The sequence below is a fragment of the Chaetodon auriga genome, chromosome 16, assembly GCF_051107435.1.
Source record: "Chaetodon auriga isolate fChaAug3 chromosome 16, fChaAug3.hap1, whole genome shotgun sequence".
Lineage (NCBI taxonomy): Eukaryota > Metazoa > Chordata > Actinopteri > Chaetodontiformes > Chaetodontidae > Chaetodon > Chaetodon auriga.
In genome coordinates, this window is record NC_135089.1 from 3,431,330 (window position 1) to 3,458,116 (window position 26,787).

The 26,787-nt window shown below is 45.1% G+C and overlaps 1 protein-coding gene across 2 annotated transcripts; it reads right to left on the reverse strand.

Moving 5' to 3' along the window:
* Window positions 1-10,884: 10,884 nt before the first annotated feature.
* Window positions 10,885-26,373, reverse strand: LOC143333458 (protein kinase C and casein kinase substrate in neurons protein 3). 2 transcript variants are annotated; one of them, XM_076751498.1, is made up of 10 exons: window positions 26,168-26,373; window positions 22,392-22,459; window positions 17,625-17,781; window positions 17,233-17,468; window positions 15,742-15,897; window positions 15,115-15,290; window positions 13,626-13,746; window positions 13,464-13,534; window positions 13,282-13,361; window positions 10,885-12,937 (listed from the first exon to the last, which is right to left on the reverse strand). In XM_076751498.1, the coding sequence occupies exons 2-10, from the start codon at window positions 22,449-22,451 to the stop codon at window positions 12,828-12,830; spliced, it is 1,167 nt and encodes a 388-aa protein (XP_076607613.1). In that variant the 5' UTR covers window positions 22,452-22,459; window positions 26,168-26,373; the 3' UTR covers window positions 10,885-12,827. The 2 variants fall into 2 exon arrangements, with proteins under 2 accessions (XP_076607613.1, XP_076607614.1); XM_076751499.1 differs by lacking the exon at window positions 26,168-26,373 and adding an exon at window positions 25,741-25,956.
* Window positions 26,374-26,787: the final 414 nt, after the last annotated feature.

Genomic DNA, 26,787 nt, shown 5'->3' on the forward strand with positions numbered 1-26,787 from the left:
TTTAATGAATTAACTCCCCATAATTACATGTCTGCGTCGTCGTTCTGGAAACAGTGGTGGTGAAAGGAGGACGGGGGGGATGGAGAAGTAGCTGTGTTTGGAACCCTGCAGCGGTCGATGATTGACTGATAAATGAGAGTAAACAGTGACCTCTGTTAACTGTCACAGCAGAGCACAGAGAGAGGCTGAGACACACAACAGAAGAGGACAGGGACACATAGAGAGGGACTCCAGATACAGAGGAGAGGAGAGCAGAGGAGGAAACAAATGGACTCCAGAGGAGAGATAACTAAAAGCAGCAGCGACTGTCAGACCCCAGACCTCGTTTCCTGTAAAACAGGCTCTGGCGTGACAATATCTCTTATATATGGGGCAAATTATTCACTCCTGCTAGTGCACGCAAGACACACTTGGGCACTTGCTTTCACACACGCGTGCTATGAAGCAGTAAACATCACACATGTGTGGACATATTAAAGAAAGTAGACCGAGAGACGCTGGAGGGGAGACGAGCCCTCGGAGGGAGACTGATAGTGACTAAGACCCTCGGTGTCAACTCGATAAGGCCAAATGTGTCTGAGTGCAGATTTTAACGTAATGTTTTTAGGAATAACACGAAGAGCAAAGTCCTAAAATTTGTTAGAAATGTATCTGCCAAATATTGCAATGCAGCCAGTGTTTCCTCCAAGGTTTGTGCCTAAAAAGGCATCGCATTGACCTCTAACAGCATCGTTTCATGAGCTCTGAGCCGCCGATGGTGCCGTGATCTGGTTCTGTTCCTCCCTCAGCCTGCATGCACGGCATCCTCGCTCTCTTGATCAGCTCGAGCCTTCTTTCTACTCTCTTCCACCACCTCTGCTAAGCAATTAAAGGCTAAAAATACTGATTGACATATAATAGAGATAATAGATTCTGCACAGGGATCCATTACCACCCATTGTATTATTTGAGATAATTACAGCCAAGATGAATTCGGGCCCTGAAAAACTAAGAGATTTTTATTATCTGAGCTCCAGCAGCAACCTCTGGGGATAAAAGATGAAGCCAATAAGAAGAAGTGATAAACTGCAGTTCCTCAAATGGCCACTTGAGGCTGGCTCTAAAACCAAGTCCCCATAGACCCCCATATTAACATACATACATAACTTAATCGTTTTACATATATTAAGGCTTAAAGTTATGCGTGATTATGGGCTATGCTACCTTTCAACCAAGCCTCATTTGGCCTACGTCAGCTCCACCCACGCTGCACCTCTTTGCCCATTTGATTAACTTGGAGTTTGGTGGCATCAAGAACTGCCAAGATGGCGACGGCCGGACCCACTGAGCCTCGCACCTGTGGGTGATGTGCCAGAGGCTACACCCATTGTTTTATCCATTCTGTGGGTATACCTCGTCAGTTCTCCAAGGTTTTGAGCAACTACCACCAAAATCAACCCAACACAAGTCAGGATTTTTATACCTTGGTTGGTTCTGGTTGCCCTCCGTACGTTGAAACCTGCTCATACGCTTCAATCACAGAGCCAGAAAACCAGTCTTCTCATCTTCTCTGACTTTGCATTATTGAGAGGAGACGAATAACCTGTTGTTCATCCAGTTCCTCTCTAAATTGGGTAAATTTCCAGACTTTTTTGCTGGCTAGTTTTCACCTATAATTCAGCCATGTTCCCAAATTCAAGACTGCATCTCTAACCAGAAGAAAAGATGGTTTGTCCCTTTTGGCAAGGCAAGACGGAGGAGACAGACACAGGCATCGCTTAAAAAGTGGTGTCTTTGTGCGTCTGCTCTGTCTTGTCTTGCCAAAGGGGACAGACATTCAAAGTTGCCCATAGCTCACTAAGTTTTACTTTCTCAGCAACACCAACAAAGCGGAACATCGGTGGAATTCAGCCTCTGTCAAACTGAGTCCTGCCAAAGTTATTGCTGACATCTTGGAAGCATTCAACAGGGGACTCAAACGTACCATTTCACCACATTCAGACGAACGTGATTTAATAGATGTGAGCAATTAACAAAACATGGTCAAAGCGCTTTGACGCCGCTGAGCAACAAAAAGTTTCGGAGAAGTGAGAGGTCAAGAGGGATCGTGAAGGCGAGGGTTGAGGAGGGCATTCTGCTTGCGCTGCAGGCGCTGCATGCACTCTATATAAGACACAGTGTGTTTGCTAATGTAATACCTTCTAATTGGATATGCAGCCATATCATTTCGCAATAAAGCGCAGCACAAACAACCCACTTAATTATAAAACCGTCTTAGATTATGTAATGAAACCGTATTTCTCTTGAGAGTTGGGTTACTTCAGCTTCATGCAATGTAAATGAAACGTCTCTTTATTGAATCAGAAGTTTTGAATTTGACTGTAAAAGCAAACTTTTAGACCGATCTCCATCACGTGCCGCCAACCCTTCCGTCACACCGTCCTGTATCGCCGTATCATGTCTGATGAGATTATGCATCATCTGTATGTGTTCGCACTTTTCTTCCAAAAGTCGTCTCTGATCATTCTCAACCTCATCATGATCACTTGTTACCATGACAACTCCCTCATAGGACCAATCGCCCACCTCTCTCTCTCCCTCTCTCTCTCTCTCTGTCTCTCTCTTTCTTTCTCTTCATTGTCTTCATCGTGACTCCCCCTCACCCATCAGCCACTGCCATCACCCACTTTAATTTCTCATCAGAGAATTCCATTTGCTCTTTTTACCTAATTTATTCATTTTTCTGTCTTTCCTCGGCACTTCCTTTAATCGGATGCCTTCAGTGGAGGAGAACTCAGCAGCTTCTCCTCTCACCAGCCAGCATCTGGCAGAGAAGCCCTCCAGCGAATTCAGCGAGGTCAGTCCAGTATCTCGGCCAGGCTCATTGGGGGTTTTTCCAACCCCCCCCCCCACCCTTAGCCTGGAGCAGTTTGGACAGGCCCCGTATGCATTATGTGTTAAGATCAGGAACCTCAAAGTCCTCTGGTGAACCCCAGTGGCAGGAGATAGCGGCTGAGGCTTTAAGAAGCTGCTGCTGCTGAGGTCAGGGGGGCTGCACTGTGGGGGCATCCAGCTTCCTCCTGGCATGGCTGGGTCTGGAGCCGGGCGCTCTTTCTGTGAAATGTTAAAATCTGTGATTCTTGAGCTCTGGGTGCTCTGTGTGATGGGTGTATAGACAGGCTTGCATTGTTGAGTTTTGTCCAAAGTCCAAGATCCAACAAGAACATTTGGTGAGGCAGCATTGAGTTCTTCTAAAGCTGTTGGCGCCGCCTCAAACATGATCTGAACACAGCTGAAATCTTCAACATGAACTCACAATTTTATCTTTGTGTTGGTTCATGATTTCCATTTATTTCAGCAGTTTTTCCTCAAAGTGTCTTTTTGTGTCATCAGTGACCCACAGCGGTTCACCACCAGACTCCACGGCAATTTGTGAAATGTCATGAAATTTGATCTGTAGGATTCGTGTAGACGGAGATTAATTTTCTAATTTTGTCAGGATGCTCCGCCTGACTTTAACACTTGGAAGTATGTTTCGTGCCTGCATCACGTCCAGTGTCTTTCTCATTCCACTGTGGTGTTAGCAATAATAACATTAAAAGCACAACATCTGGTTAGACTTTCAAAATAAAATAAAGCTTGCTGAGGGACATTTCTGCACAGTCTGGTTAAGTTAAGGCACCTACTTTCTTAAAATAACAAACGCTGACCGGTGGTTTCCTGTGTCTCTTTCCTGTGTCAGCGGTGGTTATTTTGTCCCTAATTTGAAAGTTGAGTGTCACACCCTGAGCCAGATGTTTCCTCCAGGAGTTGGTGGAGACAAAAACGGAGCTCAAAGAAGAGGCATTACTGCACTTACATGTGCCAGATGGCCAAAAACCAAATCAAAAGTAAATGCCATGCTGCTCTGGATCCACTGGAAATAAACCAGTTTTCCAGCGAGCATTTGTTGCTGCTGTAAACATAAACTCATCCTTTGCCTTTTCATTCTGGCATTTTCAGCGTTTCTTTCATGAATTTCATATCAAACCTGTAACTATTTTCTGACCTTTAAGTTGATACGGTGAACTTATAAGCAAACAGTTGCTTATTTACACATCCAGTGCTCAGACATTATCCTTCATGGAGTCAATTCGTGTCCACCGGAAAGAAAACTCCTGAATGTTTACTTCAATAAAACTATAAGTATTAGCATCAGAATAGACTTGCAGTACTAAAAGTAAAAGTATTCATTATGCAATCCATGAAAATACTTCATAATTTATGCTTTAATTATATTTTGTACTAATAATCCAAATCAGCAGAGTAACTGAAGGTGTAAAGTTAAAAAGGACAGTGTTTCCCTGTGAAATGTGGTGGTTTGATGCGTTGTGCTGATAAAAACATCGACTCCAGCTGCAGCAGCGTGCAGCGTTCTCTTCTGTCTCAGTGTACCGTTTCTCAAACTAACTGCTAAACTCTCCAAAGACGCTCCTGTCCTTCATTTGATTGCTGATTAGTCTGACGACCTCTCAGACCAATGAGAGCGCGCTGGAAGCCTCGCACTCCGACTGCTCCGTGTATATTTTTGTCTCACTGAATGATTTGGTCTCCGTATGGATATTTGGGGGCTGCAAACGCCAGTTTGTATGGTGGGAGAAAAGGGTCTGACTCACCATGTGGGGGGTTGGTGGAGTTGATTTTACTGCTATTTTGAGATGTACACTTCTTTCCTTCTTCCTTCTTTTTTTTCTTATCATATTTACTGTCCGTCACTTCTTTTTCTGTGTCTCTGCTGTTACTAATGTCTCATCCCATCCCGTCTCTTGGTGCTACAGGAGCCACTGAGCCAGGAGACTAATCTAATCATTTAGGGCCCGCTCTTGAGTAGTAAATAATTTTTTTGGCATATCACAAGGTTTGCGAGTGGGTGCGTGTTTGTGTGTCTGTGCACGTGTGTGCATTTACGAGCGCTGTGTAATTCTCCGCACTCGTTCCACTGTTTCTCACCACCGTACTCCAAATCCCCCGAGGACAGCAGTAGCCCCAGACCAATTTTTGTCCTTTCTTTCTCGTTCCACAGTGACACACTACGGTCTATATTTCACGTCACTCCGACTAAACTGCTCTGCTGTTGAGATGTCCACTTTAAAGCTTGATGCACTCCTTCTGTATGGATTTGGCTGCCATGCCAGCAAAGCACTTTGCCTTGAGAGAGGAATTAAACCCCTGAGGTTTTTCTAAGATAGATTAAATAGGGAGGGGAGCTGAGAAGGCTGGGCTCATGGGAGGGGCGCTACCCAAATATAGAGAACCTGCCAAATGCCAACGGGTGTGGGCGAGGAGGCTGGCCTTTCTGATGTGTGTGTCTGCACATGTGGGTGGGTGTTTGCATGCATTATGAGGATTTCTAGGATGTGTGTAAATGAAAAAAAAGCAAAAACATATGCCTGTGCGTGTGTGTGTGGGTACGAGCTTGTGTGCACGTTGTATGAGTAGAGGCAGGAGATTAAACAGCAAACGTTCTGACATTAATACGACAATACAAAGCAGCATAAAGAAGGAACGCTCGCCGAGTTTCAAGATGTTTTAATGTTCAAATTTTGTGCTTATTTGCTTTGGCGTTGAGCTCACTCGTCTCTGTCTGTCTGATGTCTTCCAGTTCAGGGTAAGCGAGGCAATGGAGTGAAAGATGGAGCGACAAACAAAGGCAGATAACGCTCAGGAAGCCACGGAGGAGCGGGTGAGGATGACTTGGAGTGGGAATTGCAAAAACACAGCGCCGAGCCGAGCGAGAGCCGGAGGAAGGTTTTGTTTGTTACGCCTCACATGTTTGGTTACTCAAGCTAATGAGCAGCAATTAGACAGCAGCCAATTAACTCTGGCCATCAGACTGAGACCGAGGGAAATGAAAAGAGGAGGAGCGAGGAAGTGAGGGAAGGAGAGGAGTGGGGGGGGGGTGACCTGGGAATCGCAGGCGCTGTAATCTGCCGGAGATGTTCATGTGTGTGTGTTCGCATGCAAATGAGTGATGTGTGGATACTGATGGGTGTGTGTGTGTGTGCGTGTGTGCGTGTGTGTGCTCCAGCAGGGGGAGCTGTGTAGGCCCATGTCACTGTAAGTGCTCTACATGACCATCTGGCTCCCACTGTCAGACTGGATGCTGAACTTATGCTTAACTCCTTCACTGCCATCATCTCCGTCACGTCTGTGCGATGAAGAAACACACGAACACACCATGTCTGCCTCGCTGAGGACGCTTAGAGATGAGCACGTATTTAGCGGTTGTTATCATTATTATTATTGCTCACAGTGAGAACGTGAGGCGTTCAGGGCTCAGAGTCAGAGATGTGAATGATTGATGATCCGGTGGGTTCATGCAGACGCTGTGTGATGCTGAAGCTTCTCTGGCAGCTTGTTCGCTGACCAGATTGTGTGTCTGCTTCAGGCTGTGGAGAAGAAAGCAAATGGTTAATTTCTCATTCTGACTGCTGATGCAGTGTTCCAGCTGAACCCCTTGGAGAGTCTCTCCCTCTCTCACTCATACACACACACACACACACACACCTACAAATACACACTGTACTGTAGTGCTTGCCATTCTTCTGAGTAGCCCGCTGCCCTCTCTTTAATTAGGCTAATTGAAATGCGAGAATAACCATTTTCTTGATTGCTCATTATTTTTGGGCAGTTTAAAATGAAAAGAATGCTTATACACGCAGAGGCCAAGAGAGGCGGGCTTACCTCTTTCCTTGGTTGACCCCGTTGCTTGGTGCTGATGAGTCTGGCTCCTGTGAGCCGGGGCCCGAAGGCTGTACCCCTGGCCTGCCTGAAGTCTAGCTCTTCACTCTGCTCTTATGACTCCTTGCACCTTTGGCTTTCTGGCCTCTACTTTGCCTCTGCAGTTCCAGGGGGAGCGTCCCCGGGTGGTGGCCTCGGTGTTGTTTAAACAAGAGAGTCAAGTGGGATTTTCCAGACATCCTTGAGACAAATTGTGAGAGACGGTTTGCGCTTAAGTGCTCTTGGCAGGTCTACAGGTGGTTGGGCGGCTTTTCCTGTGTTCTTAGCCACTCTGTAAACCCCCAAGCAGGCCCACTGTTGGCCCTTAGCTGTGACAGGAGTCTCCCCAGGGCAGCCTGAGCTTATGGAGAGCGAGGGGGAAAGAGAAAAGCGAGAGAGGATTTGAGGCAGAGAGATAGACGCCAGAGTACATCTGGAGCAAGGAGCTGGGGAGTAGATGTGTGTGTGTCTGTTTGACAGCCTGAGAAAGTGTTCATATGTTTTGTTTCTCCCTGACAAGGAGGTGAGTCATTCCCTCAATACACACACAGTAATGCACCCACCCAAGCATGCACACACAGATATACACACACACGTACATCTCCAGTTATCGACTAGACTGCACGGGGGCAGATCACATGCTCGTCGTTAACCCTGCAGAACCGACTGCAGCGGCATACAGTAATATTCACCTCATGATGTGACACTTATCATATGTACACATACGGAGTCATTTGCCTTCGAGGAGCTGTGTGATTTCCTCATTAACTCCTCCGAACGTAATGAGTCATTGAACCGAGTCCTATGGCTCCGTTAATTATGGCCCCTTTTCAGCAGCTCTCTCCATGGCAACCTAAAGTTCTGCCTGTCACCACATGAGAGATGAGGGAATAAAGACATTTTCCCATTATGCTGCCACCCCAGCGTGCATATTTCTCCTGGAGACAGGCGTCGAGCTGCTGATCTTTCAGCCCCCTCTGCTGGAGGACGAGATAACATCAGGCATCAGGCCGTCGTCGGTGCAGAGACCCAAAAAATTGGCGTGAATGATAACTGTTGTCACAGGCAGTGCTGATTGTCGAGCAATGTCAATAACATCATAGAATAATTACACGGTTTTAGGTTCATGAACAATCAGAAATTGCATGTAGTCAATTTGATTTCATTTAATTTAAAGGGGTCGATGCTCCTGCGCTGAAAGTGGGTGTCCACATGTCGCTAAGACCAAGAGCTAAAACTGTCGAGCAGTTTGTATTTGAAAGCTCAGTGGCATCAAATTGAATATCACGAGGCTATTAGCATGCAAATGAGCTGTTTCCACTCATTATTGTTCTGACAAACAAGCACCTGTTAATGGGTGTGCGTTTGCATTGCAGCTACAGTATGAAATGAGCTCGAGCTAATGAATGTAAATGAGCAGAGTTCAGAGTGGAGTTTGGTGCGCGGCGCCCGGTTTGTGTGATTGGAAGATGCTAACAGAGCATGTCAGGACTGAAAGAAGTTGGGTACAAGATGTAAATTGAAAAAGTCCCTTTCTCTCAGTGTTGCTCTCAACCCTTTCAGCGTGCTCTTGTAAAACGACTGGAGCATAAAAACAACTTGCTGCCCTTCAGCTCTTCCTCTAATATGACAGAAAAAGACATTGAGCCCTGGATGCAGATCAAATGTCTGCACCACCAATTACAAGCTTCTGCGCTGCGTCTAAAGTGGCCCACAGGTGAAGCTGCCAAATGAAACGTCCAGAGAGCTCTTGAATTTCGCATCACTCGTCCCCTATCGTGTGTTGTTTACATCATTTGTATTAATTGAGGTGTGAGTGAGGGCCAGTTTCATCCTGGAAGACTCCCTAAATGAAGATGAGTGTGATCTGTCACAGGATTGGCAGAGAATTTACTGATAATAACCTTTTTCTTTTAAGGCTTTGGTGGATCAAAGCCAAGACAAAATACACCGTTAGCGAGCTGGCAGAACACTTCAGCGCAGGAAACAAACACACAGGTCACACACTCGGTTCGTCATCGCCCATAAATGTTCTCTTCCGTCTGTTAAAAAACAAGATGAAGGATGACTCATGACAAAGGGACTTTTCCCACTTGCCGGTCGACCACTGCCGGTGGCGGTGTGACTTCTCTCCCCACGGAGCATTTTTAGGTGTCATGAGGGGTTTTTCTCTGCCGCTGAACTTCTCTTTGATGGATTGTTTCAGGCGAAGCTGCCGGTTCATTCCGTGCAGTGACCAGCTGTCACTCAGAGCAGTCAAGGTGTGCTGAAATGAAACAGCGGAGCGGCAGACAGAGGCTGACAGATGGTGGATGTTAACCGCACACTTCACTTAGAAAAGTCACATTTTGTGGTCTTCATACTTCGCTGTTTCCATCTGGAAGCAACAAATAGTTTTATTTAATTTTCCAGCTTATTATTTGACAGCTTTGACTTATTGCACTGCAGGTTAAGGTTTGAATAATAACGTAGCTCACCGTTTAGGGACCCGCTCACAGAGGCGCTCAGAGGCCAATAGTCCAGTTTCACATTTGGATACAAGTAAGTAAACGTAGGCTTGAGTTGCATGATAATGTGTGTTTTTACATTTCCAGCCACGCCTTAGTTATAGCTCGTGAGACAGTCGTTATATTTCTATTGGCGATGTTTTATCACTGTTGAACTTTACTGCCATCTACTGGACTCTACGATGAATGGCATTTATTCCGCCAGAGCTAAATCATTTGTTTATCCACCCCTTGAATCAGATCCTCACCATCATTTAATGGGTTCTTCCTTGGCCCACGCTACACCTGTCCACCAAGTTCCATGAAGGTTGGACGTAAAGTCTTCCTGTAACCCTGCTGACGAACTGACCATCTAAAAGATAAACTGAGAGTGGAGGTAACCATCTTCTGCAGCTCCTATCGGCTTTACAGAGCTTTATAGTGAGTTTCAGAGACTCAGTTAGCGACTAGCTGGTGAACACAGCGAAGCATTTTAGCAGCTCAAGGGCCAAATGTTTGCTGCAGCACTTGGTAGAGACCAAAAATGAGTTAAAGAAGAGTGAGAAACGTGACTCCAAATGAAGGATGATGTTCCTCCTTAACTGGATGTAAATGAGCAGACGTCAGTGTGGCCGAAGAATCAGTTATTCCAGGTAAAATCTGAAATGCAGAAATGCTGCAGGAGCATTTTTAGGTTGTACTTCTGCTATTTATAGCGTAGAAAGGGAATACTAAATCATTTTACCACTGACAGTCACCAACAAGCTCCTCTCAAATAAAAAGCACCTGTTTTCAGTGTCCTTTGTATTCTTCTTCTCTTGAAGGTTCCCCTTTGTCGGATATGTGCGGCAGCGGGTGGGGGGGTGTCAGAGCTCAGCTGAGCCGTCTTCGTGACTGCAGATCAGTCCACGTTTGCTACGAGCAAGAAAACTGTCATCAGGTGAGGAAATTCCTTCCAGGGTGACATCATTATCTCCATTACTCCTGTGGAAACAGACATTCCCACGTACTCCTGTCTGCTTGTATTTACTGCAAAACTCACTCACACTCACTGTGTGTGTGCGCGTGTGCGTGTGTGTGTGTGTGTGCGTGTGTGTGTGTGTGTGTGCGTGTGCGTGTGTGTGCAGGGAGTAACAATATACCAGGATTTATCACCGCACTTCTTGCTGTTGGCTGGCTCAAACATAAACACTGGTGTGGGGCGGTTTGCTTGGCTGATGGCCATGTGTTGATGTCAGGCTGCATCTGACTCTGTGGTGGCATCATCGCCACAAAGAGCAGCGTTTGACCTGGACGCACTGCTCCTGACACGGGCGTGAGGCTTAAAAGTGACTGTTGTGTACAAGTGTGTGTGTGTGTGTGTGTGTGTGTGTGCGTGTGTGTGTGTGTGTGTGTGTGTGTGTGTGTGTGTGTGTGTGTGTGTGTGTGTGTGTGTGTGTGTGTGTGTGTGAGCTGACAGCTCTGCACATGTTTTAACATCCACAGGCAGGACTTCAGGAGGCCGGAGGATGATGGCACAGTGATTCACAAACACACACACACACACAACAACAGTCTCTCTCTGTCTGCTCACATGCACACACACACGCAAACACACACACGCACACACACACGCACACACACACACACAAAATCAACGATACTTACTTCGTTTGTGTAAGAGTTTCAAATTTTATTTCCAAAAGACAGGCAGTTTGCAAAAAAACAGAAGATTGCATAGTTTTACATGACAAATAAAGACACACAGCACACACAGAGCCTGAAGAAGGCCAACTACAAGGCAAACCCAGCAGCTTGTGGAAGCTGTTTCCTTACTTTGGTAAGGATGATAAGCATCATACATACAGCATAGCAACAGATGATTAGATATTACAGGCAGACAGGAAAACTGTTTGTTCCCCAGAACTCGTCTTAAAGGAACAGTGATGTGCTCAGAAATGTCAATGTTTGGCGTCAAACTGAGAGTCTGATGAAGAGCAGTATCAGTTTCATCTCTGAGCAGAAATAGCTTTGCATCTGGCACACGTTTAGACCCGGGGCCTGTTTGTCAAAAGCATCTGGACGCTTTGATGATCCTCGTCCAAAAATGATCATTTTGGCATCAGGATGTTTGTACGTAATGGATCCCAGCTCAGTGCGAAGACTGGAAACAAGCAGAAACTCCAGCTTTGGCTGACAAAATGATTTACAATCTGCATCGCGTTCACCCAGTTTAATGGTGGTGGAGCTGCATGTGAGGCACTGGGGGGCTATCAGCAGCAAGTTTGAGGTCCAGTGCAAGATTGAACCACCAACCACGCAGTTAATGGACAACCCTCTCTTCACCCTGAGCCTCAGCTGCCCTCATTTACACATAATGTAAGCCATAAAGAACAACAAGGTGTCCAACCACCAGGAAGTAATGAATGAAGTGGAGGCAAAGGAGGTTAAAGAAGTCAAAGTGGGAACTGTGAACTGACATATTCTCATCTTTCAAGCTGACATGCTGAGCTTGGTTCCCCAGGTACACATCCAGCATGGATGGAGCGACATTAGCGTTCATTTGGTGTCATGTTATCGGCCAGCTAATTAATACGAGTCCAATATTCACTCTCTTTTAGCTCTGTTTGTCTTCTACAGCAGCTCCTGGGGGAAATATGTGGTGATTTAGCTGCTAAATGCTCCACCGTGTTCACCAGCTAGTCGCTAACTGTGTCTCTCTGTCGGTCAGTGCAGAGCAGGTAGAGTCCAGTGGGTTTTTTTAGAGCTTTGTAGCTGAAAACTGCTGCCTGTTGCGGCTGAAAACGACACTGATGGGAGCGGTGAGCCAAAAAACCAATGTGCTGAAATATCTTACAGAGCCCCGTGGAGCAGAGGGGAACTGCAGAGTGTGCTGATATTTCTCTGCAGGCTCTTACAGCTACTTTAGATCAACACGATAGACAATAAGATGTCGCTGGAGCTCCAGGAATGTGTGCCGATGCTCTCGTCCAGCAGATGAAACTGATGTCAACCTCCGCATCTCCCTGCGCGTTTGACAGCTGACAAGCATATTCCTGAAACGTCTTAACTGTTCCATTAAACCACAGAAAAACAGAAGAGAAAGGTCACATCCAGCACATCTCTCCAGCTGACTCCACCGCATGGCTGCTTCAGACTCATCCTAATCACAGTATTAACGTCGCTTTCTTCAAGAGGCTTTGTGAGCAGTTTAATAGCAATGTGTTGAGAAAAAAAAAAAAAAAGAAAAGAAAATAGCAGTCCTGTAATGCAGTTTCAGCACCAAAAGGCTAGTTATATAGCATACGGCAGCACTTTGTACCTGTTTCTTAACATTAAAGCTTGGTGTATCATATGGCTTCAATACGAGAGGTCTATGCGTACTGTATATATTAAAACATTTGTCAAAATCCTTCGAGAGATTACACAACCTGCGTAGTTTCTTTAAATCTCTGTGTGCTAAAATATCCACCTCAGCACGATCACGCTGTCATCTCAGACCAGATCTTTGGCGACTTGGTGTTTTTCTTTGCAGCACTGGTTTCACGTCATTGACACGCTCGACCCGGCTGTGACTTCACACAGCGAAATGAAAGGATTCATTTCCAGGCTGACGCACTTGAACTAAACCACCTCCACGTAGTTGGCTGGGTAAAGCCCCTCCCACCCGTCGTCCTTCATCCCCCGACACCATCCCTGATCATCCTCATCCTCGACCTTCAAAAACTCCTCACCTGCAGGGAGACAGAGCCAGTTTTTAGGCTTCAGGCTGACTGACGTCTTCAGATTACTCGTTTTGTCCTATCAGCTGTCCAAAACCCAAATATATTCAACAGACTCGCACAGAATCAGTGCATTTTTGGCACTCTAGCTTAAAAAGCCATTAAATGATTCTCAAAACAGTCGACGATTGATTTCTGCTGATCAGCTACTCCAGTAATTAACTAATTGTTTGAGCTCCAGAAGAATAAAAGACAGTTACAGTTGAAAGACGGACAGTAAGACAAATAACTTCACACAAATTATTCTGCTGTCGGTCATCATTGCTGTGCACAGTGCAGCTCGGTGGGAGGATTACCTGCTTTTAATGACAGCTCATCTGTCTCCTGGCCAACGTAGTCATACAGAGCTCTGACTCTCACACCTCCAATCATCACACTGGTGGAAGAGACAGACAGACAGACAGACAGACAGAAGGACGTTTGAGCCAACAGCCACACGGCTTCAGATCAGTGTTTGCTTTGGGATGAATTTCCTCACCTTCTTTCTATTGTTCCTTTCTTTTCTACTTCCTTCTTCCCTTTTTTGGTTTTCTTCTCGGGCGTCCATTCCTAAGAAGACATTAGAACAACATCTATTGAATAAACTGGACTTAATAAATTCAACTAATAGATGCGGTTGGACACTGACATGATGAAGTACCTGGAAGTGAGGCCAGTCGGTGGGCATGCCGGGCCCGTGGGTGTTTTTCCACCAGCGGAGGTCCTCGTGCTCGTCGATGGCCATCAGTGTGTTGTGCAGCTCATCGTACACGGCCCTCACACTGAACGAGCGGAGGAAGACGGATAAGACGTGCACCCAAAATGCAGATTTTACAGGACAAACAACGCAGACCTGTAGCCCGCTGCCTCTCACTGGTTTCAGAAAGCTGCAGCTGCTCTACACAGCAAGTGACACGTCAGCTGATTCTTACGCTTCAGCCGCCTTTTCAGCTGCTATCACTGCTTACACATCAGCTGACGCTTCAGTTATTTACAGTGCACACACTCTAACTCGCTAAATTTAGCTTAAATTTAAGCTGCATTTTACTGTTTACAGTTCAGCTGCTTTCATATCGCACTCTTTAAACAGCAGTTAGGCTGCTTCCACTTCATCGACGTTTCAGCTGCTTCCATCTCTGACAAATGTAAAATGTAATAAGTTGGCTTTACTTACAAAAAAAAAGCATGCAAACTCATTGCCTTAGAAAAAATAAGTACATTAAACTACTCACTCATGATTTTTAAGATTCACTTCATCAAATTAAATAAACTAATTTTCAAGAACTGAGAGAATTCAGTTCACCTGTCCAACTGTTAGCTCGACTACGACTTTTTCCTCAAGCAATTTTCAGCATAAAACCAGCAGCGTAAGCTCATTGTAGAGTCAGAAAGGATGATCTGACCTCCTTAAATACCAGCTGAGGGAAATGACTCCTGAATATTTTGACTTTCTGAGCCAAACAAACCTCAGTCGAGAAGATGCAAAGGCTCAATTCGTTGTTATTTCCTGTATTAAAATATCAGCCTAATGGTGACAGTGTGCTTAAAGTGGGGCTCATAAGGCTTTACAGTGCATCGTAATGTAAGCATGATATAATAAACATGCAGGAGTGTCGGAGGTTGAACACTTTATGGGGCAGCTGTATAGCTAATCACATAGTAATCATTTTCATTGAACCTGCTGATATTCTCTCTGATGGTTGCACCGTAACTAAAGTTTATCTAAATTTCTAATTGGGACATAATCTCCTCGCACTGCCACCCAGAGCATTTTAAGTAAGTGTTACCCCAAAATTAAGCAGATTAATGGAGTATATAATTTCTCTCATCTACCCCATATCCCCCTGTGGCCCCTGAAGATTTTGTAAAGTAATTAAGTTGCCGTCTTAGCTATTTTCTTTATCAGAGTAGAAGTGAGTCACTGAGAAACACTCGTGTGCCATGTGTAGTGGAACAGCATTTAATCACAGCTAAAGTAAGTCAAGTTATTGATTTTAACACACTTAGCTCTAAACACACAGGCAGACACGCGACGGGCAAACAGCAAATAAGAAAATCTATTCCACCTGCTTAACCGCTGATCGTGATCTTCATCTAATGAGCAGACAGCAGCTGAGCAGCGCACACACATGCAAAGCGCCGCGCTTCACCTCTCATTGTTGGTGATGTCCAGGTGTTTGTGGATGGAGAGAAAGGCCTGTTTGAGGAAGACGATCCTCTTGCGCTCCTCGTCCTGCGACTGGTCGAAGATGGACTCCATCTCCTCCATGTAGCGCGGAGCGTAGCGGTTCACCTCCTCCAGGACTTTCTCGTAGCGGGCACGAACCTGGAAACGTTTAGACACACTTTTAAACCTGACCCCAACCCCAACACCTTATATCTAAAAGGACTAAAATAAAGCAAAAAGATTGGTCATAACTTTTGCTGTGATGGAGTTCTCAGCGTGGAGGCCTTCCTCCTGACTCTTCCTCTTGGAAATTCAATGCCAACTTTAATTAAATATCCCACATAAGCCACCATTTCCTCCTACTACACTGTTTAGATCCATTTTTGCTAGCTAGCAGCCTTGCTAATCCGAGCATTGCTAGGTTTCCTGGCCCCACAGATGGCAACAACTTGTAGAGCCACTCAAAAAAAAACACTGCTCCGTAGCACCAAAAGTGGTCAAAAACCGCTTTTAATGGCTGACAAAACTGCTGAACAGATGAAGACTAATCAACAGTCCCACTCACAAATCATACAGAGGCACTGAAAACGAGAAAAAGATGAAAGATTACCTTCTCGGCCTCCTGCTGAGCCAGCTCTCTCTCCTCCTGGATCTTCTTCTGTTTGTCGATGGCGACGTCCGGGTTTCCCTGAGCGTGGGCCTCCCGCTCCCTGGCTGCCTGCTCCTTACGGCTCACTTTGTGGTACGCGTTCCTGGCTTTGTCCAGCTATGGACGAACCAGAAGTACATTATCTACAGTCGTGATTGGATAAGGAGCATATTTCTGCCTATATGGACTTTAAAAGGCTGTAAAAACCATCTCATTCATTCCAAAGCAGTTTAATCTGTACATAAAACCTGAGATGCACCTGTCTCTGTAAAGCATCTTAGCCAGAATATAAACTAGTGGTGTATTAAGTCTGCGTGGTCTAAATATAGATCTTGAATTGAGGCCATTTACTTAATGAGTACCCATTTGTGATGCTGCAGTCACTTTTAGTATGTATGAAGTATTGATTCCCTGAGGGGCTCGCGCATATTTTTGATGCAAATATGTGATTCTGCTTTTGATGAATGTCCTTAGCTGCTCTCATATTACAGAAGGGCTCTGATTCAAGTGGCACGTTGCTTTTGAAGGCAGAAGGGAAACTGTTGAGAAGTGGGTATCTTGCTTAAAGGTCTTTGTTCAGGTCAGTGAAGTCCTGGTCTGCATGGGAAAATGTGACCAAAGCTCTACTGGGTAGATGTGCAGAACTGATGAACGTGGATCAGGAAGTTGTGGGAAAGATCATGATGTTTAGGTAAGTTTTTAACATGCAGCAGTCCACATATGGACCATAAGGGGAGTCTGATATTCCAGGTGCCATCCAGTTTAATGGAAACGGTTTGAAGGATTTATCAGACATGCTCCTTTTCATCTCAGCCTGCTGGAGTAAGAACCACACCAGCATCTGACTGGACCGGAGTGAGCTTTGCAGGTATGTTTACACGCTGTTTAATGTGCTGCAGCTGAAGGCTGTTGACGTTAGAAGTGCATGTGGTGGATGTTTGTTTGGTGGCTCGCTCACTGAGCTCAGGTGCAGGATAAGACGTGCATTCATGTCTGCAGATAAGAAGGAGAAGCTCATGTGGGCTGTGGCTCAGGGTCTGTGTCTGCTCTGATCTGCTGACAGACCACTGCTGTACTGCTGCAAGATTTGATTGGCTGTACTGAAATAGGTCTCCACCTGCATGGGCGAGTACTTAACAGTGTTCCCTCAAAGCGGAACTAGGGGCCATCATTATGAAACCAAAAAATATATTAAAAACTATTTTTTGCTTTTGGTTTCCAGTTTCTTTCTCAAAGGAGAAGACCAAAAAAAAGATTTCATTTCAGTTGGACTTTAGCAGGTGCGCTGGCATCAGGCATTTTACATCTTTGAATATGACTCTGTCATCCAAAAATGAAGCCTGGATTCATCTATTTTATATCAGTCTTTCAGGCTACAGCCTTTAATCATCAGTATAATCCAGTATATAAAAAACCCCACAGAACCTGACTTTGAATCTTAAATATTCAGACCTTTTTCAGTCGTTTGGCCCACGGCTTCTGAGCACGTATAAAGCCCGTCTCAATGTCCTGGGACTCCTTAAAGCCTCCAAATAGCTTCTTGTGGAAGGTGTCTTTCTGCCAGGTCCTGACCCGGTCTCCATCCTCCGACACCAGGGAGCGACAGATGGAGGCATGTAAGGAGGCCAGCCGGTCAGCGGAGGATAGAAAACACTGCCAAGCCTTCAGAAGAGATCCATACAGAGGACCTGAGGGAAGAAGACGAAGACCAGCGAATCACACATTCCTCAAATTCTCTTTGTACTTCAGAAACAATTCTGATGACTCGCCACTGCTGACATGAAACAGCAAATGCACACTAGAAGGTGGACACAGCTCGCCGGCGTTGCAGCTACGGCACTTACTGGAGTCCACGACGGGCTTCCACTTGTTGCTCCACTCGCTGAGCTGCTGGGCGTACTGCCTCTCCACGCGAGCCCGCTCTTGGAAACACGCCACTATGTCATTACAGGCCTGGAAGGCATCCTCTGTTCGCTTCACAGTGGGCTGATAGTTCCCAGGCTGCCAGGACACAAAGAAAGAGGAAGAGCTTCTGTTAACAAAAAATAAACAGGGGCAGGAGGGAGGTCCAGCGGAGGGCTTTAAACACGAATACCCCACAACTGAGTCCTCAGATTGAAAGAGCAGAACGTGGACGACGTCCTGCTCCCTGTTCAATACCCTCCTTTAGTTTCTTTTCTCTTAATGTCACCATCTCAGCGCCAGAGAATACAGAATCCTACATCTGCTCACAGTTTATTCCTGGCAGAGTGGCAGCAGCTTGTAGACCATGAACTGATTTAGACAAACTGAATTAGAAACTAAAAACTGAACTCTGAAAGGGTCCAATCCAGCACGACTCTTCCTCTCTTACTACTACTACAACTGCTCCAACTGTTAACATTAATTTTGTTAGTTAAACAAGGAGACTGATGTCACTCCGTCACTCTGTGGTGGAAATGTGGCTGGAAGCAGTTAGCTTAGCTTAGCTTAGCATAAAGACTGTAAACAGGGGGAAACAGCTAGCCTGGATCTGTCCAAAGGTGGCAAACCCATCTACCGCCACCTCTAAAGTTCACTAATAAACACATTATCTCACGTGTGAAATCTGTCAGTCAAGGTGCTGTGACTCTCGATCGTCACTCAAAGCCAATCACTTCCCAAAATGTTGAACTGTTCCTTTAATGATCGCTCTGTTGCTTTTAGGTGTTCCCAGTAAGTCGTGCCAGCATTAACCAGCATGTAGAAATCCTAGAACTGGAGCTGGCACAGCGAAATGGAATGCAGCCATCCATAATGTTATTAGCTAATCTGTGTTTGGCGAATGTCCAACATGTGAAATATCTATAGGCACCAGCACTTCTGCTTCTATAAGAGCTTCTGTCTGTCTGTAGTCTGTGGTCAGTCTCTCATAACGAAGTCCAGCTTGAGTCCTCGTCTCGTCTCGCAGCTGTGTCGCTGCTGCAGCCGTCTGAGGTCAACCCCCACGTGCCACAACTGACACTTTACCAGCATTAGGTTTCCTGTGGTAAACTCTAACGCCGGCAGCAGCGCGGGGTGTGGTCACTGGACACGAGGACAAGGCCGGGCGCATGAAAAGCCAGACAGAGAGGGAGAACAGTAGGGCAGCACAGGCAAGGCCCTGAGTGTAATAACATATCTGCAGCAAATGTGTTGTTTGTAGATGTGGTATTTGGAAATCTCTCTGCAATTTTCCTGGCAGCCGCCGTCAGCTCCTACTCAGCACTCACTCCTACTCTCTTTTTCACTTTCTGTCGGACTCTATCTGCTCGTCACCGACACACTTAAACAGCCGCCTGAAAGTTTCTGGACGCCGTATACGTTGTCGCGTCGTGTTAAATGATCTGAGGCAACGCGCTCATTGTAAACAGCGTGAAATTATAATATGTGAGTAAGAAATAGACAGAAGTGAGCAGAACTTTCTCATGGCTGACATTTGCACTTGTCAAACAAAGGTGGAACTAATAACATCAATTATGGAGCTGCAGATACTGGTGCTGTGCATGCCGGCTCAGTGTCGTGGTTTAGCAGGAAAGCTAAACATACCAGAGAGACATAATTGATGTTATTATACACCTGTGCTTTTTCTGATGTGTCAAGTCAAAATGCCTGCGTTTTTGATAATAGGGATTTATATCAGACCAATCAGGCCTGTATGACTGATGCTAACATACTTCTCATGTACAATAAGTGCATCATACACAGTTCCCAGTGCACAGCCACAGCGCTCTTCCTTTCTTTGGCAAAGTCCCTGTAAGATGATATTTCATTCTTCCACCGTGAGCAGACCTTTGCTTCCCGCACGACTGCCATTTGTATTCGACCGCCAACCTAAATCTTTGTTCTTTAACTAATTGACATCTTCGATCCGATTGGACTCTTAATTAGTGGGTAATTAGATGCAGGTGCATCAGAAAGGTCAAGCTGTTCAGTCTATGTGTCAAAACATTCGGGCAGCACGAGCAACGGTTGTCAGACAAATATGCAGCACGTTTCCTGCTGCAGGAAGTCATGTGTAGACATGTGTTCGTCCCATATAGATATTCATTCATACCATTCATGATAAGCTTCAGGTGTCATAAAATGTAAAGTGGTCAGAGGTTAGAATACAGCGTGTGTGAAAATGTGAATGTGGAAGTGATTTATTGTCACTAACAGCCTTCGCAGAAAGCGATCGCAGCTCAATATGCTTTTAATGAAACACTGCAGTTTCCTCATGCCTTAATCACAATCAATTGGGGGGCTTCTCATCAGCCCCCCGCCCCCATCTTCTCTCTCCTTCCTTTCTTGCTTTCCGTCTCTGTTGTGGTTTGCACTGACTCTCCTCACTCGTCTGAGAATTAAGCAGAAACAGCTGAGGAATCCAGTTTGAGGCCAACGGGGACACTGCAGAGACCCAGACGGCCAATCTCTGAGCCACATGCAAATCCAATACTCCAGAATCTGTCCAAGCAACAAGATGCAGGATAAGAAAATGGCCTCAGTCCTCCACTGAAAAATCACATTTCACATATCCCATCCCGTCCTGACTATAAAGCATGTCAGTGCCCTGAAAGAGCGCTGGGAACCACCAGCTGAAGCAGAGCATCAGGAGTAGTCATATTAGCAGTTATTGAGCTACTAATGGTCGCAGTAGATGTATTGAGGCAGCAGTATTGAGGCTGCAGCAGTGTCAATGGCAGCAGTTATAGTGCTAGTAAAGAAATCGTAAAGGTTGTAGCAGCCCTGGTAGTATTAATGGAGATGGAGATAGTAGAAGTAAACCATATTTATGCCAGCATTTATATTTATGTCCTTCCAAAGTACTTAAACCAGATATAAATCAATGCACAAAACTAAAAAAATCACATTTTGACCATGTAGCACCATGTCAGTGATCACACAGTGTGTCTATATAATCAGTAGTGGACAGTGGACCGAGTCCAAGGCGTCACAGCAGCACGAATGTATCTGCGTATTAGTACGAATTGCACACTTGTAAACTCGACAAAATTCACTGTTATTGCAAAGCTCTTGAAGCGGTGGTGATATTGCAAATCAAAAACAAAAGAGCTTAAGTTTGCAGTATAATGACAGACAGGCCTTGAGCATGGCGGCGGGATGACACAGACAGGAGCTGGCCTGGAAACGCATTCAGCACAACGGGAGGCTGCCAAAATTACAGGAGGGGAGAGATGAAAGTGGGGCAGCCCATCGAGGCCAACGGCAGACAAAGCCAATATTAAAGCGGTAGCACACTCAAATTAGATAGTCAGGCACTTTGCATGTTCGAAGTGTTTATGGCTTTAAAACTCTGAGCCAAAACAAAACTGTGTCTTGTAAACAGAGCGCAGAGCAGCTCACAGAATGGAAAAGTAAAATAGTGCCATGTTTGTTACGAGTGCTAAATTACAGTAAAGAAGATTGAGGCAGTTTACAATGACAAGAGTTATTTGCAATAAAAAAAAAAGTCACAGAGATTTACACTGAAATAAAACAAGTTGGTTTTTGGCTGTCAGTGCAATTCATCATGTGTTTTAACATCCCGGGAATTATTCTCAGTGAAACGGTGAAGTGTGCTGTGGAGGAACGAAGCTCCACTGACGATAACACACGTTTAGACTGAACTGAAAACAGTACAACGAAGATATATTTAATGTTTTACTGCATCAACTGAATTCATGCTTATTCTGAATCTGATGCCAGCAACACGTTGGCTTTGGGTATGAAAGCGGCATCCTGGAAAGGCTCCGTCTGAGTGACTCTTCCTCGACTGTGGTTCAGATCTTATGTTGCAGGAACAGTTTTGGTAAATGCTCTTATTTGGTGCCTTGCAAGAGTTCGATGTGCAGACACACTGGTGTCGTCTGGACACACAAATCTGATCCGATCACCTGCAAATAACAGCGCAAACAATCTGCCTTTGAGACCAGATTTGAAAAACAAACGCGATCTGCCAGCAGACTGAACAAAGCCAACGGAGCTGCAGCCAGTTAGCTTTGCTGTTAGCACAGTCTAAAAACAGGGGGACCAGCTAGCCTGGCTCTGTCTGAAGGAAACAAAATCCACCCACCAGCACCCCGAAAAGCCCTAATTAACACTGGGGTCTTGTCAGTGCAGACTTCACGAAGTCGCTGTTGAACCCTCAAGTCACTTAATGTAATCTGTACAGGAGTTGACCTTTAGTTCACTGTGAACGTTCTTCTTATGCAGCATTACTTTAGCAGAATGATGATGTTGCAGAGAGCAGTTTAATACAAAATAAATAAATAACTTGTCCTGGATCCCCGGAGACATGACCCTGTGTTATACAGTGTACTTTGTCGGGCAAACACAGACAATCAAATACCTAATGAGCTGAACATTATCACTAAACCTTTCCCGGAGAGCAGTTAACCCAAGCAAGGCGATTCAGAGCGTACAGTGGTTACTGCTCACATTTAAAAATGAAGGCACAGCCTTGTTCACACTGATACGCAGCCTGAATGACAAAACGGTCTTGTCTGTTTTGACTGCGAGGTCATTGAGAGTTGAGAAAGCAAGGAAAGACTATCTGCAATCAGTCTTATTGTCTCTCTCTGAGACAAACAGATAAAGACGGAGCCATAAAGCTCACCAACAGGCGGTCTTACCATCCAGAAGCTGCGATTGTTGGCATCTTCAGGGCTGTTTTCTGAGGGCAGCGTCGACATCGTGTTCTCTGAGGGAGAAAAGAGTATATGATTAGTTTAGAGTATGGTCTCGCTCTGCCTTTTAATCTGCGCGCTGACCTTTCTGTAATCACCTCACGTGCAGGTAATGAGGGCTTTGGGGCTTTATAGCTACACTAGAAAGAATGAACTGTTATCTAAGTCGGACATTTTTAAAATGATCCTTTCTTGAGGGACCGTCTCCAGCATGATGTTACATCTCGGTTCAGCAGAAGTGAACCCATTTGAACGATGTGTGTGACTTACAAATTAATTATAGATTTTGCTCTCGCTTTATCTCTCGACTTGCATTGTGGGGAGATTTTAAAGTCAGTTCACAATAGCAGCAAAAGTCCTTCCATGTGGGAGTGAGTGGAGAAGCACACATCCATTAAATCCATGTCCTCTCAAGCCCCACAGCCCTGTCAGATGAACTCAATTACCCCCGTATTGATCTCACCCAAGTTGCAAATATTTTCATTTAAATTGCTTTTAAACTGCATTTTCTAATTTAATTATCAATCAAAACGTGGATATAATAGCGAGACAACGTTTTTGTCATACAGTTGAACTGTGAATGTTTAAATCGGCTTAAGTCCACACTTGTGCAACCACCAGGAATGTTGGATGTTTCAGCCGTTCATCTATCGCTAACTGCTTCAGCTGTGCATCTGATATTAATGTGAGCCAAATGTTTTAACTGTTTATCTACTTCTGGCTAGCCTTACATACGGTATTTCAACTGTTTGTCCATTACTTTAAGCTATCTATTTTAGCTGTTTATCTGCTTATTGCTAACTGTTTATTGAGCTGTTGCTTACAGCTAACTGTTTCAACTGTTCATCCTCTTTTATCAAACTATTTAAACTCTTTATCGATCACTTGTAGCTAACCATTTCCAATATTTATCTGCTTGTAGCTAAGTGTTTCAACTCTTTATCAACTTTTAGCTTCATCTTCTAAGTATTTACCCTTAACTTTCAGCTCTCTGTGTTGACCATGTGTCAATCATTTTAAGCTAACTGTTTCTCTTTGCTTCTCTGCTTGATTGCTGAGTATTTTCCGGCACTCTTACTTTGTAGAGTTCAGGCGTTAACAGCTGAACCAATATGTGGACATATTTTTAATCAAACTGTAATTCCTGTTTTATCAAATTCCTTGAGCTATTTCACAATCTTCCCTGACCGCTGCAAAAGTACCCCCTCAGGCACAAGTACCTCTGGTTGTGAATCACCACTTTAAAACTCAATTTGAGTGTATATGATATGAAAGCATTTGATATGCCCTCAGATAAATGACTGCTGCACTCTTGTCAGGACTAATATGAAGCTATACAGCAGGTGTAATGTGTCTGACTGAATCATATAATGGAGGCTCTGTAAATGGTTGCTGTTGGAAGTTGATGTGTACAGTAAATTTGAACCATGAGGTATACAGTAAATCAAGGACAAGAGTATCCCGTCCCAGCATTCCCAGCTTTGAAACATGAGCTGTCCTAAAATAAACCAGGGGTAAAGGTCAGCACATCCGATCATTCACATTCGCCTTCTTCCTTTGCTGCTTTACTCTCTGTTCTGAAAAGAAAAGAAACACAGACACAGTTGCTTAAATGCTCTGATCAACACTCCGACGGCCCGTTAATCCCAGAGCCCTGTAGCCGAAAAACGTCCCATTGGACCAAATTTGTCCAACAGCCTGTTGTCCTGGAAACAAGCGCCCAGCTCTCCGAAGGCCCAGTGGTCCAAAAATGTAGACTTTTCCCAGATTTTTTCCCACCAGCATTCCACAAAGTCCCGCCCTACTCTGCCCCTGATTGGCCAGTGTTCGTTGCTTGATTAGGATAAGAGTTAGATGGTTGGTTAGATGTTATGGGTACAAAAAAAGTCAGAGTCAGAGCCAACCAGGGGCAGGATAGCAGTTGGTCATTGTGAAATACGGATGGGAACGAAGATCTTTCAGAGTAATTGGCCTTCTGGGATAACGGGCTGTTGGACAAATGGGCTTTTGGTCCAATGGGACATTTTTCGGACTTTGGAGTTTCGGAGCAATGGCGTGGAAGCTAACCTATGACAGACATGAGCCTGCAGAGCACGAGGTGGCGGAAATACGCAAAAAGTTCTCTGACTCAAAATCAAGTGATCTACTTAAAGTATTTGTGGTCTTTGAATGTTACTTTATGCTCGTGTGGTTTCACTTCCAAAAAAGAAACTTTTCCAGTTAAATATTTAAGCACACAGCAGTTTTGCCTTCTGGTGTTTCAAACCCTCAATGCACTCGGAGCTGAACTCCACCCAGACAGCCTTCATGTCTTGCCTGTTTTTCCTCCCTGCAGCCATCTCTCCCCGTGGCTCTGCTCGGCACACAATTAGATTCAATGATGTTCCTCCACATTCTGCTGCTCACAGGGAATCACATGCTCCAGAAACAGCATAATGCCATGCCTCTCCCTGCCTGAATCTTCCTCAGCTTGCCTCTGTCATGTCTCCACCACCAAGGCCTTGTAGATTACACAACACTGACATCTGCACGGGGTCAGAAAAATAATGAATCGCCTCCCTTTTAACCCTTGACCTCCACTTCCTGCAGCTTTGATGGCTAACTTTCTTCGGGGTATTACTGTGCGAGTTCTCAGCAGAACGTGGGGGTGGGGGAACTCTGCTGTCCCCACCAATTATCAAATAATTTGATGCATTCCTGCACTGGTTGCAAAGTAGGCTCCCTTTGACACAAGCAAAATGCTTCTGTGACGTCAGTTCCAACTGAATGTAAGATTTTCCCTGTATACACACAAAAAAGTATAAAGTCTAACCTCCCATCTCCTCTCTTAGCTATCATCTGCTTGCATGCCTCTCAAATATGATTTCATGCTCTTTACAGGCAGTATGTCTATGTACTGTGCTGTGCAACTCCATATCTACTGGACTGAATGTGATGGCTCCATAGGCCTTTCAACCACGATTTCAGAGACTTTATAATCCATTTAAACGCCCTCTAAGAGGCCGGGATTGACCCTGACTTTGCTGCTCTGTTAATATGTGAATAACCAGAAGTCTGAAACCTTTAAAAAACGTGTGTAAATCTAAACAATTGTAGTTAGACAGGCCTGATTGTATGCTGTGCTTAACTCAATCGGCTCTGTGACATTTGCGAGGCGTATCGCCGTGTCTCTAGCTTGTGACTTTCTTTGAGCTACAGAGGTTAAAAGCAAGTTTTAAAGTGTGTATCATGTCATTGACTTTGCACACTACGTCATCCTATAAGTACAACACAGGCTGTATAAGTTACCACCTACCAGCTCAGAGCTAACTCCACCATGTGTCCCGCAGACTTTTTCTAATCTCTTGGCAGGTCACACAGGAAATTTGTCCCCCAAGTTTTCAAAAGTCCTCAAGCGATCCAGTAATCCTCCCAGTATCTAAAACTCTGACTTTGCATGTACAAACTTCATAAAAACAAAGTCAAACTGAGGTGCGTTTGAGTGCTGAGAGCTTCAAAAAACCAGGCAGCTCTTTCACCCCTGAATCCTGCACGCACACACACACACACACTCACACACACACACACACACACACACACTCCTCCCCCTGTCCCCGTTTCATCTGTCACACATAACTCACCACGCACACACGTTGCATAGAGGAAATATATAGTAACAAATGAAGGCACAGAGCAGAAATAGGACTCACTGCGTGGGATCTGGCTGGAAAGCGGCTCCTTACCTCTGAATGTTGGGGCCCTCTCTGCTGCTTCAACCCCCTTTTTTCCTCCTTTGTCTGGCACCTCCAAACTTTTTTTTTTTTTCCACTTCAGTCTTTGTGCAGACTCTCTCTTCCTCTCCGTCTTTTTAAACTTCAGCTCGTCTTCTCCAGCTTTGATTTTCCTCTCGCTCTGGACACTGCTGCTCCTGCTCTTCCCCTTTCTTTGGCCCACTGTTTGTGTCAGATGAGTTGGCTTCTTTCTTTTTTTTTCTTTCCCTCCCTCCTTCTCCTCCCTCCCTCCCTCCCTCCCTCCCTCCCTCCTCTTCTCTCCTCCTCTCTAAAACAGCTGCAGGGAACTTCTTCTCTTGTTCTTTGTACTTCACCACTTGTTGGAGATTGTCTTCTTTTTCTCTTTCATTCACTCGCTTCACCTCCCTCTGAGCGCTGTCAGTGAAGTGCGCTATATTGTGGTTTTTCTGTTTTCATTGTCTGTGTGTGTCTGTGTGTGTGTGTGTTTCTGGGTGGGTGAGACAATAACCCGCCAGTCTGTGTGTGTACTTGTGTGTGTGTGTGTGTGTGTGTTAATTGGTCCATTAACTGTGTTTTACTATTCAAAAGGAAGCAAAAGCAGCATGACCAGA

Excerpts from the sequence above, each read along its gene's own strand:
- LOC143333458 (XM_076751498.1), bottom strand. The coding sequence starts at position 22,451 with ATGTCGACGCTGCCCTCAGAAAACAGCCCTGAAGATGCCAACAATCGC. Across the intron at positions 15,291-15,741 it reads CTCAGCAGGAGGCCGAGAAG|GTTCGTGCCCGCTACGAGAA; the intron begins GTAATCTTTCAT and ends AAACGTTTCCAG. Across the intron at positions 13,362-13,463 it reads AAAGGAACAATAGAAAGAAG|TGTGATGATTGGAGGTGTGA; the intron begins GTGAGGAAATTC and ends CTCTTCCACCAG.